Here is a 14576-nt window from a genome sequence, read left to right as displayed (position 1 = left end):
CTCTCTACAGCTTCCTTTCAGGTACTTGTACAGAGCTCTAAGGTCGCCCCTCAGTCTCCTCTTCCCCAGACTGAACAACCCCAGCTCCCTCAGCCTCTCCTCGTAAGACTTGTGCTCCAGACCCCTCACCAGCTTCGTTGCCCTTCTCTGGACCCGCTCCAGCACCTCAATGTCCCTCTTGTGGTAGGGGGCCCAAAACTGGACACAGTACTCGAGGTGGGGTCTCACCAGTGCCGAGTACAGGGGGATGATCACTTCTCGGGCCCTACTCACCACACTGTTCCTGACACAGGCCAGGATGCTGGTGGCCTCCTTGGCCACCTGGGCACACTGCTGGCTCCTGTTCAGCCGACAGTCGACCAACACCCCCAGGTCCTTTTCTGCCAGGCAGCTCCAGCCACTCTGCCCCCAGCCTGGAGCGCTGCAGGGGGTGGTTGTGACCGAAGTGCAGGACCCTGCACTTGGCCTTGTTGAACCTCATCCCGTTGGTCTCAGCCCATCCATCCAGCCTGTCTAGATCCCTCTGCAGAGCCTCTCTACCCTCCAGCAGATCAACATTCCCACCCAATTTGGTGTCATCTGCAAATTTACTGAGGGTGCACTCGATCCCCTCGTCCAGATCATTGATAAAGATGTTGAAGAGAACCGGCCCCAGTACTGAGCCCTGTGGGACACCACTCGTGACCGGTCGCCAACTGGACTTCACTCCATTTACCACCACTCTCTGGGCCCGGCCCTCTAGCCAGTTTTTAACCCAGCAGAGAGTATACCCATCCAAGCCATGAGCACCGAGTTTCTCCAGAAGAATACTGTGGGACACTGTATCAAAGGCCTTGCTAACCCCAACCCCCAACCCCTACCGTTCTGTGATTCTTCAAGGTGACGCTTTTGCTTTAGAGCAGTTGATAGTATATATCACTTTTTGTTGAGGGAGATATGGGAAAAATAGGGAAAAGGAAAAAGATAGGGGAATACTTTCAGACATACTTACATCAAATAGGAAAATAAGCTTATTACATGCGTCTTCCCACTGCAATTCAATCAGTATGGCATTTGATGGTAATTTATCTTTGTATACTAATTAGGTAGTCACTTCTTGGAAAATGTCATGGAAAGATTGCATTTATTTGTTTTCCTAGCAAATGCTCTCCGTCACATCATTTGCTAAATATTAATTTTTCATAATTTATCTAAATGTTCATTGGATTTCACGTATTTTTCTTCTTGCATATTGCTCTACAGCTGATGGTTAATACCAGCCTTGGGTTAACTTCCCTGCTTACGCTTGTGATTTTTTTAAGTAGCTAAATATTCTCTAAGATATCCCAGGGCAGGACTTCCTCTGTGGATGCATCCTTTTACCCAGGATTACTGTCATGGTTTTCCTTTTTCTGTCTGCTAGGTGAATGATGATGTTGGAATTGACTGGACTAACGAGAACGACCGCTTGCTGGTTTGCCAAATGTGCATCAAACTGGCTGACATAAACGGGCCTGCAAAGTGCAAAGATTTGCATCTGCAGTGGACAGAAGGCATCGTCAATGAGTTTTATGAACAGGTAAATAAAGGCATGTCCAAAGTGGTATCTGCTGGTTCTGTATCTTGTGTTAAACAGCCCTGCAGCATGCTAGTGCTGGTGATGAGTGAAGATCACAGAGAAATAGCAGTGAAAGGGATGGCTAGAGTTACACTAGTCCTTCCTTCTGCTGGGTCAGCGAATGTCCATTTGCACTGAAGCTTCTGATGTGTTCTCAAACACCTCTGATAATGGGGTTTCTACAGGTCTAACTGTTCCAGTCTGGTACTATCCTTACAGTGGACACGACAAAAAAGTGTTCCTTTCCTCTTTTTTTATTTTTTTTTTTTAATGTTGGCAGTCATCATGCCTTCCTTTCAGTCTGATTTAGGATAAACTATATTTTATCCTTCCTTCTATATCTTTTCAAGACATCAGCTGGTTCTCATTGCTCTCCTCTGCAGTCACTCCATGTGGCTGACACTTTTACTGACCTGTGGTCTCCAAAACTTGACACCACATCCTTGTTGAGATGATCTAAACAGAGCAGAGGAATTATCTTAGCTTCACTGTGGGCCACATCTCTGGTCACACACACAGAACTTTTGTATTTACAGAGCATAATTGTAACATTGACTTTCAGTTTATTACAGACTAACCATATCTGCTCCTCCTTCATGTTGATCCTGACTCATACTTTATTTTTTAAGACAACGCTTTCAGCTTTCAAAACATTTGTCAGTACAACTGCACTAATTATGCAAGGATGGTAGCACGAAGGAGGAGGGCAGCCACAGATTGATTTACAAAGACCTGGGAATACAGCCAGGCACTGCTCCTCTCCTGCCAGGTGTAAGGGAGCCCTTAATTGAACCTTTTCTCATTATAACCTCTTTAGCCCTGCCGAGTGCAAGGAACAGGGCTGTTCCCACACTATTCCTCTGTTTCCTGAGTGGGAACGTGTTTTGAATGTGCTCCACATCCTGTCTTTTCAAGAGGAAGCAAGCAGGCTAAATCACTGAACCAAACACCCCACAGACTTCTCAGGGAGGCTATGCAGTAACTTGAAGTCACAGAATAATCTCTTTTAAAGCCTTTTCATCTTCCCTTAAATTTACTGTATTTATAGTTTGGACAAAAAAATGGATTTTCTGCTGCTGCCTTCTGGAATATGTAAAGAAATGGGGAAAGGGACAAAATTCAGACAGTGACCTGAAGCTCCTTCATTTATTTCAGATTTCCTGAGAAAAAAAAAAGAATAATGACCCTTACATATATAGTTGATTCCATTTTTCTTTTCATTTTTTCTTAAAGAAAGAAAGAGAGTCCCATGACAGCAGTGGTCAACCTTTCTCTCCCAGAATTTCTTTCAGGAAATGCTTTTCTTCATATTTGTATGTTTTCTTTACAACTCTCACAACAAATTCTACTTCACTTAATTCTGGAGATTATTATACCTTATGTGAATGACTACTGCATGGGGGCAAAACCTGTTAGTCAGACATATGATGTGACTCTCCTTTGATCCAGCATAACTATGTCAGAGGGCAGTAAGTGCCCCACTATGTTAATAACTTCAGAGTTTTGGGTAGTGAGCTCTGAATCTAGGTTTGGAAGAACACATGTGAGAGGACACTGCGTTTTCTGTTCCATTATAGCTATCTGGGTTATTTTCCATCAGTCACAATGGTGTGCTACTAATGTTTTCATGCTTTTGGAAGCTGCTCCAAAGGACTCTTGGAGATTATCTCTCCTATAATCCTGTAATTTAAAAAAAAAAAAAACAAAACCCAAATATTTGGGATTTATCCTCTGCAAATTTTTGATTCGGAATCATGGGCAAATGTATTTGAACTCTTGGCATGCAAATTTCAAGAGGTCAGGTAGTCAGTAAGATATTAGAATTTTTGGGTTTTGTTTTAACAGAAGATGTGTATTCACTATATTGAGAAATCAATACATCCCCGTGGGTTTCCAGTTTTTGGTTTTTTTGCATGACATGAGTTGCTATGCTGACAGGGCACTTGATGGGGTTGAAAACAGTGAACATTTTCTAAAAAAAAAAAAAAAAAACAACAAACGTTTGGGATTTATCCTCTCTGCAAATTTTTGATTCGGAATCATGGGCAAATGTATTTGAACTCTTGGCATGCAAATTTCAAGAGGTCAGGTAGTCAGTAAGATATTAGAATTTTTGGGTTTTGTTTTAACAGAAGATGTGTATTCACTATATTGAGAAATCAGTACATCCCCGTGGGTTTCCAGTTTTGGTTTTTTTGCATGACATGAGTTGTATGCTGACAGGGCACTTGATGGGGTTGAAAACAGTGAACATTTTCTTCCTAGGACATACTTTTAGCATTAAGGAGGATAAGCTAGATTCTCAATTTTTTTAACCTAGCTTAAAATTTCATTTTCTTAAATGTAATATGCTATGAGAGGTGTATCAAACCATCTTCACCATGTTTTTGATCATCACGTTTTTTCTGAGAAGGGAGAAGTCTTAATTTTCTCATTTCTAAAAAGGATAATTTTATGGGGAGTTTGAATTTCCCTAGGATTGTTGTCAAAGAGCGTACACATGTACATTCAACCTATGCTGTGAAAATAATGAAATATCTTTCTTGAATTTCCTTTAATAAACACCAATTCCTTTGAAGAATTTAACTCCCATATAAATAAAAACTCCTTATTAAAAATGTGTTGCACAGAACCATTCAAAATCCTTTGTCATATTGTTGCAGTATGTTTCCTTTTCATCCCTCCACATGCTGGGCATACTTATTTGAAAACAGGTTAGACATATTAAAAAGAATCAAAAAACGCACTGTAAAATGTTTCACATAATAAATCATGTTTTAACGGAACATGAAAAAAGAACTTGTAAACATTTCAGTTGTCAGCTTTTTTCCCCCTACTGACAGCTCACAAGTAGGACATCTCAGATGTGTTACTGTAAAGAAGAGCAATCGGCCACCCCTTCCTAATTTGCTTACTATTTAAAGAATGGGTGGCGTGTTTCAGTGTTTTGTTAACAATAGTATTTTGTGTTTAATGATTAAACATAACATTTCAGGGTAGGTTATTATAAAAGTGTAAAGCGAAATACAAGGAAATGAGACATCTGTTGTACACATTTCAAAATTTAACTCTGATTCTTTGGCTTTCCCAGATATCACCAAGGTGTTGACCAGACACGTTGCCCATGAATTTTGGAAAAATTGGGTCACAAGGAGATAAATTTGGGCAATCTGGAATATAATAGAAATGGAAAACATCTCTCTTAATTCTAATGTATATTGTCAAATATAGGTCTTTGTATTGTATTAAAACATCAACTTGCATATCAGGCTTGATTAGGGGGAGTAGATTTTTCTCTTGGGGAGGTGGTAGCCAGTCTTGACATTTCTACTCAGCTGAAAACTCATTGATGTCACCAATAGCTTTGCTGCGATAGGGATGTTTGTGCAATAAAGTTTCACCTTCTTTGACATCATGAGAGGAGGGAAAAAAAACTCTTCCTATACCTCCCCTCTACCTTTTCTCCCCAAGAGAAGCTCACAAAAAGCTTTATGGGAAAGATTACCGCTTCTGAGTAACCCCTGCTTTCACAGGGATCGTTCTAATAGTCCCAGGAACAAATACTTATGACTCAAAAGCAAGAGGACCTCTCCATCTTATATATAGTAAGGACAAAATTCAGAAGAAAACTAGTTCAATGAGATAGCCCGTGCTTATAGAAGCTCAGTCTCGTTCCCTGCAAACAGATGGCTGACTGCAAGGTTGTTGTGAGCTAGCAATCACAAAATCAGAAGGGATTTTTTGAAAACGATGTGAAGAAAGACAGAAAACAATAATTTTCAAACTTTCACACACACACGGCGTAAAGTACAGGACCCCAGGGCGGTGGGCATCGTTTTGCAGAGTCATCAGCTGACATCCTTGTTACATTCACACTGGTGGTAGTGAGTCCTCTTACAAGAAGAGCTGTAACTTCCATTAACCATTTGGCGTGATGACACTGTGGTGAGTGAGTCCTCTTACAAGAAGAGCTGTAACTTCCATTAACCATTGGGCGTGATGACACTGTCATGCTGGCGTGCCATGGAAGGGGCATTAGAGTTGAATTATTTTTCTTTCATCGTTTTTAATTGGTTTGATGTGCGTTGCTCCTTTTCGTGACACGGCTTTGTTTCATTTACTTCAGAGAAATTACCGTTATTTTTCATCTCCAGGGTGATGAAGAGGCTAGCCTGGGCTTGCCAATCAGTCCTTTCATGGATCGCTCTGCCCCCCAACTGGCACACCTCCAGGAATCTTTCATCACTCACATTGTGGGACCACTATGTAACTCCTATGACTCAGCGGGGCTGATGCCAGGAAAATGGATAGAAGATAGTGATGAATCAGGAGACACTGATGAGCATGAAGAGGAAGAAACAGCAGAAATGGAAACTTGTGAAAACGCTGAATCCAGTAAGTTCTTCACATGTTTTTCAACAGAGCAAGTTCCATGTTGTGACCAAAAAAATGTTGAGCCTGTGAGCTGGGCAGGTTGAACACGGGCCTCTCCAGAGTAAAAGTGATTCAGTGCTGTCCTTGGTGAAGCTGGCATGTAGCCTGACACATTAGTGATGGAGATGCTCCGTGGTTTCAGGACTGATACTCATTGTTGTTCGTATCTACTACTCATTTCTGCCTTCAGTAGAGGCTTCTGGGGGTGGATCACCCATCTGTGCATGAAGCCTTTTTAGATTGCTTCCAGCACTAATGTTAGTAGACTGTAACAATTTCACTTGAAGAAAGACCTCATTGCCCTCTACAGCTACCTGAAAGGAGGTTGTAGAGAGGTGGGTCTTGGCCTCTTCTCCCAAGAAAATAATGACAGGACCAGAGGAAATGGTCTGAAGTTGGGGCAGGGGAGGTTTAGATTAGATATTAGGAAGAATGACTTTCCTGAGAGAGCGGTCAGGCACTGGAACAGCCTGCCCAGGGAGGTGGTGGAGTCACCATCCCTGGAGGGATTTAAGAGACGTGTAGACATGGCACTTCAGGGCATGCTCTGGTGCCTGGGATTGTTGTTTTGTGTCTGTTTGTGGGTTTTTTTGGTAGTTTGGTTTGTGTCTGTTTGTGGGGTTTTTTGGTAGTTTGGGGTTGGGTTTTTTTTGTGGTTGGACTCAATGATCTCAAAGGTCCCTTCCAACCATGAAGATTCTGTGATTCTGTTGGGAGAAGATTTTGAAAGGAAAGCACTTAACATTTGAGTTAGCATGATGTCCAAGAGTAATACAATGAGGCTCTGAGGTGCTGATGCTGTAAAAGTTTTTAGCAATGGAAGTATTTTAATGCAAATCTTTTAAAGGTAGTGTAGGAAGGAGCGGGGAGAGAATCAAGAATCAGCACTGAGCGTCGCTGCTTTATGTGCTGGGAGCTGCATCTCTTGGGCCTTCTGGCTAGTCAAGATTCTGTTGGGAGAAGATTTTGAAAGGAAAGCACTTAACATTTGAGAAGATTTTGAAAGGAAAGCACTTAACATTTGCATGAATTAGCATGATGTCCAAGAGTAATACAATGAGGCTCTGAGGTGCTGATGCTGTAAAAGTTTTTAGCAATGGAAGTATTTTAATGCAAATCTTTTAAAGGTAGTGTAGGAAGGAGCGGGGAGAGAATCAAGAATCAGCACTGAGCGTCGCTGCTTTATGTGCTGGGAGCTGCATCTCTTGGGCCTTCTGGCTCTCTCCTGCCTCTCCTCCAGAAGGGCAACAGTGCCAACATTTGTCATACTGAGAAGAAAACTTTGTACCTTTAAGGAGACCTCAGGGACTTGTTGGAAGTGATATTTAAGAGAAAAAGCTGCAGTTGTAGACCTGTCTTTTGCCAGTTTAATACCACACACATAGCCCTTTCTTTTATTTAGTGTTCCTCCTCCCTCTGAATTTCCTACTGCTGTTCTTTTATTTCCTTCTTCAGGTTGTCTTCCTTTCTCTCCCCTCTGTCTAATACTTCTAGAAAGTACCAGGCTTAAGTGAGCTAGTGAAATACTGAAACGTGACTTTTTCACTAGCAGCCTCACTTTTTCTGTTGGGAAAGCTGAGAAGTGGAAAGATGTGATGATTGCAGTAACTCATGTTAGGGTGTGAAACTAAAATTTATGTCTCCTGACATGCAGAATTGACCTTTTATCTCTAGTAAGATTCAGAAGTAGTTAAGAAATCATTGCTGCTGTTCATATGCACGCACTTGCACGTAAGTTTAGTAGGTTCACATGCACAAAAAAATGTTATTGAGAACAGCCAGGATTAAATAATATAGCACACACAGGTTTATTTTAGCACCCTGTAATCTGTCAGCTCTGTATTAGCAGGCAGAGCCACATGTTTTTGTGGCAGATTGGCGTTCATGGAATTGCCTGTCACAGGGAAAGCTTATGTGATAGGTGACCAGCATAGACCCCAAAGCACTGAAACTGATACTGCTATATTAAATAAGAAGATGAAGGATGTTCTCGTTTATCCATTGCAGTGCCTAACCTTACTTTGAAATCCTTAGTCTCCTCTTTTCTATATTCATTCTATAGAATATAGAAATTTCTATATTCCCTTGTCTTTTCTATCACTGCTAGTCAAGTCCAACAACGCTGCTTTTCAGGTTGAAAGCACAGACCATTATTAAACCATATTATTGAAAACAGACCATGTTCTAGTTATCTTCTGTTTTCTCTTTTACATTCTACTCCATGACAGTACCTTACTCTGCAACCAGGTGCTTTTAGGCACTTTATCCTTTTCAAAACCTTAAAAATGAATGTATCAGAAGTTTTGAGATATCCAAACAAATTCTTCATATTTCCTTCTTACCAAATGTGGGGTGTGCATCTTCTTAGTCAACATGTTACAAACTATTTTCTTCCCGTTCCCTAAATTCTCTGTGACTGTGTGAATCTGAGTCAGGGATCTGGGGCATCTTTTGTGTTGATTAGAGGGGTCTTACAGGTTGTTAGAAATTTATACCTATGATCAACGCAATTTTGATTGTTTTAAACTTTTGTGATGAAACAAAACAAAAGGTTGAGATGTCAGATGCATAGAAACTAAGAGTTGTGTAGATGTTGGTGAAGATCTTTTTCTTGATGGAAATGCCTTTTAGGAAGGTGGAAATATAATTGTAACGGAAAATGCTTCACACAGGTCCTGATAATTCACTACAGCCGTTGAGATAAATTTAGGAGTTCTAAAAACATACGATAGCTTAAAATCAAACATTGGTTTTGTTATTATACAGGAGCATGTAATGCTCCCCAAATTCGGATGTGAGTATAAGAATTAAAGAGGTTCTGCCTGTAGTGATTCTGACAGATTTTAACACCACGGCGAGCGCTCGCTGGTCTCTGCAGAGAGCAGCAAGATGTGGGGTCACCCAGGAAACCCAGGAGAGAATGTCCTGCGGCGGCACTGGCAGCGTAGGGGCTTCTTATTAGTGCTAAACCTGAAGGTTTCCTACAGGGAACCAAGGGCTTTCTAATGAAGGATTGAGTTGGATTTGGTTTGTGCTCAGTGAAAAGCTCTTTGTTTCCAGTTCAAAAGCTTCAAGGGCTAAACGTTTTGGATCCTGACACAGACATACTTTAGGCAACCTGCAAATACTAATACACACAAATTTATTTGGTACAAAACATTCCTCTACGTCACTTTCTTTGAAAAAGGAACCAGCAGTTGTCTTTCGAGGGGTTATTTTTTCAGTTCTGTGACTGCCGTTGCCGCTGTTAATGACCAGGGAAAATTTTCAAGCTTTGTCCTGTTCAGGACTTAACAGTCTGCGTTGGACAGACTGCACTGACACAGAAAAAACCCCACACTTCAGACAGCAAAAAACACTTGTAGTGCAGCTCTCAGGAGCCATGAGAACTACCAGCAGCAAAGACATTGTACAGGTCAACAGCAGGGGACTGGTGCTTCAAAACCAAGGAGGAGTGAGCTCCCTGATAACACTTAGCTCTATGGCTACTTCAGGTCTCAGGTTCGGTTTTAAGGGCATCCCCGCTGTGATGGCAGAGCGGTAGATCTTCGACTTTGAAAAGGGAGCATAGGAATGGGTTCCCTCCTTTGATTGCTAATTCTTGCTCAGTCATTTTCCTTCTACAGCACAGCTCAGATCAGATGTAAATTGTGGAGAAGACAAAATCAGGATTGGTTTTTTTCTAGGGCAATCAGCAGGGATCCATTGCCGGGGGGAAGGGGAAGTGCAGAATTTAATGTGTGTGTTATGGAGCAGGTTGATCAGAGTCTTTAAGTACTTGATATAAAAAAAAAATTAACAGAAACAGCTCAGCAACATGTTTTCTGCATAACAGTTCAAGCACTAGCTGTCTGTGTGAGCTGCGTAGTCAGGGACCCCATGCAGCCTATGGTAGGATGAAGCTGGGGCTCAAACTGTGCAGGAAAACAGTTTGCTTTCCCAGAGGTCTGGAGGGGCATGACTTTCTGAATTTCAAGACTGTTTAGGTTTATGGTTTTAAAAATCAATTCCCATATGTCATAGTACACCCTGTCTGCTTCCTACACCTTCAGTCCCTTTCCTTCTTTCCTCACACCAAACAGCACGTTAATGTCACGTGGTATTTTACAGGAAAGAAGAAGTTCAAGAGGAGGAAAATCTACTGTCAGATCACCCAGCATCTGCTTCAGAACCATAAAATGTGGAAGAAAGTGATTGAGGATGAGGAGAGGTTAGCCGGGACAGAGAAGCAAGGCGTGGAGCAATCCACCCTGCACCAATCTTCAGAACAAATCCAGGCCATCAGGGAAGAGGAGGAGGAGAAAGGGAAGCCCAAGAGGGATGAAGAGGAGAACACAACTGTAGAACCGAACCAATGACAATATTTACAGCAGTATTTTAAGACAGATTGACTCGTGCACAGACTCTTTCTCAAGCCAGCACAGCATTTAGACACAACACTGTAGAAGTATGGGATAATGCGCCTACAGCTGTTTAATTTGTTTCTCTTTCCTTTTTATGGTGAGGTACATTGTTTAAACTCCTATGCTCAAGGAAGCTTTCACACTGCGACACCGGCTTTTACAGACTTTCTTTTAAAAAGATTTGGGGGTGGGTGAAATTATATAAATATATATATAGCCAGGGTTATTGCCTGTGCACTTCAGCAAAATACATTTAATGATATATTATGGTCACTGTGATATTTACAGAAGAAAGTTATCTAAGGAAATGCTGCTTCTAAAGCACATTTGCAGTTAACAGTAAGGTACCAGTTAAGTAGCTTTTGCTCTTAATGCTGAGGGATAAAAGTTCCAAAGCTTTATATGAATGCTGATACGTCCTGCCAACATACATATGGGTGCGTGTGCGGGGGTGTTTGCGAGTGTGAGTGGGTGCAATGTAACAGAGCATAGTTTGAGTTCTTATTTAGACCAGCTGTAGCACGTGTCCCCATACACGACGACAAACAGAAGGCCTGAATTTTAGGGACTACGTGCCCACAGGGGAAGCAGAGACCATTTTGAGGAGCTTTCTGCTCCCCATAGTCCTCCTCCTCCGGCCGGTTTGCGCTCCAGCTGCAGGCCGCAGCCTTCCAGCGGGGGCCACGAGGCGAAAAGGGATGTGCCAGGACATCTGTGGTCCAAAGGGGGTTATACGAGGGACAGTGTGGCCTGTTCCCCTCCAGAGGACCTGGCCCTCTGTGTACTTTTGAGTGTGTGGGGCAGCGTGTGTGTGTTTGGGCAGGAGAGAACAGGGAGCAAACGAGGGGCACGCTGTCCTCTCCCCACCCTAACCCTAGGCCTCCGTGCAGCGGTGGCCAAACACAGCATTTCGGAGCGAAGCTAAACTGCCATCTCTTGAGAGCAGAAGAAGGGGAGCGTGGGGGCCATGCCTTTCCTCAGAATAAAAGGCAAACGATGCGTTAGGAGCAGGGTGGGGGACCGGTGCCCATCCCGCATCGGCCGGACACTGGTGTGTCCCACCAACCACTCACACGAGCTTCAGAGAACTTGGTTTTTCAGTGTGAGGTGCTGGATGGGAGCAGTTTGTTGCTGGCATCCTGCTTAGAAGCAGCATGTTTGATCCCACCGATATACTTACTTTTTTTTTTTTTTTTCTTTTTTGCTTTTATTTTTTTTAAGAGAAAGGAAAAGATCGGGCCTGTAAGAAGAGCAGATCTTTTTTTGTTGTTGTTGTTGTTCTGTTTATTTGTTTTCTCTGTTGTTTATGCTGTGAGCCAAATGTCTATTTAAAAGGTTGGATATTCACTTTCAATATTTTATTTCACGATATTATATTTGTCAATGATTAGCTATCTAGATGTAAATATGGAAAAATTTTTATGGGTTCCTGTAGATAATGATATCTTTAAGAGAAAAAAAAAAAGAAAAAGAAAAAAAGGGGAAAGTTTTTTTGTAAAGCTAATTTTTTAAAAAATAAATACAAAAACATTTTTATACAGTGTAGCCATTTCCAAACCCAGCAAACAAAGTCTTGAGTAATTGGTGTAGACCTTTCTGGGAAGCCAGTGGTCTACAGGATCAAGGCTTTAAAATATTAATGCTCCTTGGGACTGGCAGCACTAACCAGTACCACACGATTTAGAGTTTTGTTCCCACAAAAAGACGTATATATATAAAGTTCAGTATCTCTCGAAAATCATTTGACTGCGTATGCTTTTTATATTTTGATCCTGCAGCCCCTTGCTAAGAAGAGGATTGCTTGTGTAAGAATGCTTGTGAAAGGAAGAGTTTGTAGGAGAAGTCCTTTCTATATCAAATGTCTGACATTGCAGCCATCAGTTTTTGCTGTTGTTACGCATTCACCATATTTCATGGTGCAATTGATCCCTTCCCAAAAATGTTGGAAAACTTTCTCTATCAAAGCCAAGCAGCAAGTGTGTTGTCACTTCCGAGTTTCTTTTTTTTGCTTTGCATTTCCTTTAGAGTGAACTTTTTCTGGAAAATGGCATTTTGGTTTCTTACAGATTTCATTTGCCTGATGTCGTCCCATCCTACTCTTACCAGAATAGAAGGCGTTTGCCTTTCGACAGAGGGACTCTAGAGCGTGGCTCTGAATGCTCTCTTACCAGCAGAAATATTTAATAAGTGTTTTTCGATGAAATCAGAAAAGCAAAGTTCCAAATTCCACTATTATTTCAGAGGGAAAAGATCTAGTAGAATTCATTCAGAAGAAAAAAGATGTCTCCAAGATCTCAGCAAGGCTCCACCAATTCCAGCTTGTTTTCACACCTCTTCAGTCACTTTGATTAATCATTTTATCTGGTGTTTTCTTGTACAAGTGATCTGCATACCTTAAAGCATGAGAAGAATTTAATATGCCTCATTCTGTCCTTTAAAAATTAAACTTGCAGAGATGCTTTAAAATATCACATTTCCAAGCACTTTTTTCTCCGTTTTTAGTGCATGATCACTGGGACTGGATTTTTTTATATTGATTTTTATATTGTCTTTGCTAGAAGAAGAAAAAAAAAAGAAGTTCTTGCAGAAAGTGTTAGTGGGTGCTCAGTTGGTAAAATTATGAAGAGTCATTCAGGAATGAGGCCAGATCCTGCAAGTGGAGTTCCACATGATCCTCCAAGCAGGCATACCCAGGGTTGAACCAAGAAAAATTATTCTAGAAGTGTTCTGAAATGGAATTATTACATTTTTCCTAGTCCTCATTTTTGGTTGGCCATCGGGTAAAATCAGTGTCAGCTTGTAATTTGTTAAGCTTTCTTTCTGTAGTGCCAATGCAGCTGTCCCAAATGGCTGCTGCATTCGTTGCTCCACGAGCCTGTTTGTGGGTGCAGTTTGGTTAACTCAGGTCATTTACAGTGAAGGAATTGCTCAAAATCGGAATGGTTGTTGATTTTATCCAAACTGGAAGGAACACCGGTGAAGAAGCTGAAGTAACTGGGAGTGGTTCTTTTCTTTTCTTTTTTTTTTTTGTACTCCATATAGTTCCTAGTAGAATCCAATTTCTGCAGGTGTCCACTCCGTATGAATCTGATTTTCAGTCTTTGCAGTGCATTTCTGGCAGGCAATGATCAGGAAATTTCCCAGACTGGCTTAAATATAACACAAAAGAAAATACCAGAGAGAAACATGTGAATACCATATTATTTTTTTTTTTGTGCTGGGTTTTTTAGTAGATAATGAAGCAGGTAATTTTTTAGGGTTTTTTTAATAATAATTTTGAGTCCAAAAGAGGCAAAGCTTTTAACCTGCAGTTGCAGCAACCTTTTGGAGGCTAGAACTTGATGGTTGTCATCTTTGTACAGTCTTTTGGTGATGCAAACCCCAAAGAAACCACAGACGGTGCAGTATTTCTGGGGAAAAAAAATACTAAAAGAAAAAGAATTGTGTTCTATCAGCAAATTGCTCAGCTTTCAGGTGGGATGTTTACAATGTTGATATGGGTTTCTGGTAGGTACAATATGCAAAGAGGTTTGTTAAATACCAGAAAAAGCAAGCCCCATCTAAACAGTGTTTTGCATTCCAAAAAAAAAAAAAAAAAAACAACCAAACTATTTTAGTTTTTGGTTCTTTAAAACCAGGCAGAGAGGGATTGGACTGCTTTTTCAGACTGGATATTTGGGTTTGGGGATGGGAAACATTTTCTGAAGCTCTGACCCCCCCGTCTTTTCTTCTTCCTTCAGAAATGCCTCAGAAAGTAGATTTGTTGTGTGGAGAAAAGCCAGGGATCTGAGCAGACCCAGTGTGGGTCGGTGGTGGTGCCCAGGCTGGGTCGCTGCGGGGTATCTCTCGGCTGGGGGACGGGGCAACCTGAGCCCCACCAGCTTTTAGGGGGGACCTCAGAGATCTTGAGAGAATTTTGTCAGTTTTCAAAATGAACCTCGGGCCCCCCGTTGCAAAAATTTTGCTGGAAAAGGTTTGCCATGGGTCCCAGGTGTTAATGCTGCTGGTTCATTCCAGGGATGAACCTCCTAATGGATGGGGAGAGCAGCAAGTGACAGCCTGTGGCTTTTCTTTGACCATTGGGAAACCTGTCATTCCTAAAAACCTATTGTATTTGCCATTCCTTTTATCAACTGCTGTTA

General features: G+C 41.5%; 1 protein-coding gene across 1 annotated transcript in view; it reads left to right on the top strand.

The window, feature by feature from the left end:
- PDE3A (phosphodiesterase 3A) overlaps positions 1 to 12902 on the top strand; it is a 108169-nt gene extending 95267 nt beyond the window's left edge. The window contains exons 13-15 of the mRNA XM_014937481.1: positions 1403 to 1558; positions 5752 to 5992; positions 10142 to 12902. Of these exons, the coding sequence (XP_014792967.1) occupies positions 1403 to 1558; positions 5752 to 5992; positions 10142 to 10389 (645 nt within the window). The 3' untranslated portion in view covers positions 10390 to 12902. The remainder of the gene's footprint in view (positions 1 to 1402; positions 1559 to 5751; positions 5993 to 10141) is intronic.
- Positions 12903 to 14576: the final 1674 nt, after the last annotated feature.

Source organism: Calidris pugnax, unplaced genomic scaffold (assembly GCF_001431845.1).
Source record: "Calidris pugnax isolate Ruff unplaced genomic scaffold, ASM143184v1 scaffold1, whole genome shotgun sequence".
NCBI lineage: Eukaryota > Metazoa > Chordata > Aves > Charadriiformes > Scolopacidae > Calidris > Calidris pugnax.
Note: the sequence above shows the minus strand (reverse complement) of the source record. Positions and strands in the feature narration are given on the sequence as shown.